The sequence below is a fragment of the Arachis ipaensis genome, chromosome B08 (genome assembly GCF_000816755.2).
Source record: "Arachis ipaensis cultivar K30076 chromosome B08, Araip1.1, whole genome shotgun sequence".
NCBI lineage: Eukaryota > Viridiplantae > Streptophyta > Magnoliopsida > Fabales > Fabaceae > Arachis > Arachis ipaensis.
Window position 1 is genome coordinate 13,910,790 of NC_029792.2, and position 1,258 is coordinate 13,912,047.

At 35.8% G+C, this 1,258-nt stretch overlaps 1 protein-coding gene across 1 annotated transcript in view; it reads right to left on the reverse strand.

Annotated features, from left to right (window-relative positions):
• The window catches only part of LOC107610570 (homeobox-leucine zipper protein ROC2-like), a 4,784-nt gene extending 3,979 nt beyond the window's left edge, over window positions 1–805 (reverse strand). Inside the window, exon 1 of the mRNA XM_021108127.1 lies at window positions 80–805. Within this exon, the coding sequence (XP_020963786.1) occupies window positions 80–805 (726 nt within the window). The remainder of the gene's footprint in view (window positions 1–79) is intronic.

Below are 1,258 nucleotides of genomic sequence, written 5' to 3' on the forward strand. Positions count from 1 at the left end.
AGTGAAGAAGTTTGGTGGAACTGATCTCAAGGTACCCCATATCACGTGAAGCTTCAGTTTGAAGAGCTTCTTTGGGAACTCCACTGAGAGATAACGGAACAAGCTCCCTTCGAAACGAGTCAACCGTTGGCAACAAGTACTGGGAAGAAGAAGACTCTTCTTGTCCAACCTCAACAAGCTTCATAATCTCCTTCATCGATTCAATTTCTTGAACCTCACCGAACTGCCTCAAGTACTCGATATCGTTAAGCGTTTCGAACTTCTTGTCCTTCTGCGGGACCCACAAAGGCTGCCCTTCCAGGGCTATTTTCGACAATTCATCCATCGCGGACTTAGCAAGAGCTATGATTTCCGACTTTGTTGGCTCTGCGTACATTGACACCACCAAGAGAAGGTCACTTGCTCGGTTGAATCCGCCGCCGCCACACATGTTGCTGTTCATCATGCCTCCGGTTGGGAAAATTAGATCTGATTCTTGTCGCGGCAGAGGAGCATTTGCTGAAAAAGAATGAAGGTCATAACTTGCTCCATGGAATCCATCCATGTTGTTCATGCCTCTGTTTGGGAAACTTGGATCTGATTCGTGAACGGAAAGAGGATTTATTGAAGAACAATGAAGGTCTCCATTAAATCTGCCGCAGCCGCCGGAGGAAATTTTGCTATTATCCATGCCTCTGTTTGAAAATATTGGATGTGATGATTCTTGATCACAAGGAGGAGCATTTGCTGAAGAGTGATTCCACGGTGTTATTGTTGGAAGTTCAGTTACATTGATGTTCTCTGAACAATCATTCTCACAATCCATGATGACAAAAAAAATGGCAAAGTGCATAAAGCCTTGAAATCTTGAATCTCGCTGTAACTTATTTTGAAATTTGAAAATTTAAAATGGAATTTTTTATTTTAGAAAAACTTAACTAACACAGCAAAAATACATCTTATTATTAACTAGAGAAATAAAAATAAAAATAAAAAGTAACAAAATAAAAATGCAAATTAAACTACTCAAACACGTACTCTACTTATTACTTATTAATACCTACTCTATACTCTGTACTCATGTATTGTTTTAACTTTTAACTCTGCCAATTATTCTCATTCACCAAAAATTTTTACAAAATTAATTTTTTGTATAGACATAATATAATTACATAGTATTTAGTATTTATATTTTATGATAATTTTATTTAAATATTTATAATAAATATTTTATTAAAAAATTACATCAAATTTAAGATAAAAAAAATCAAGAGAGATA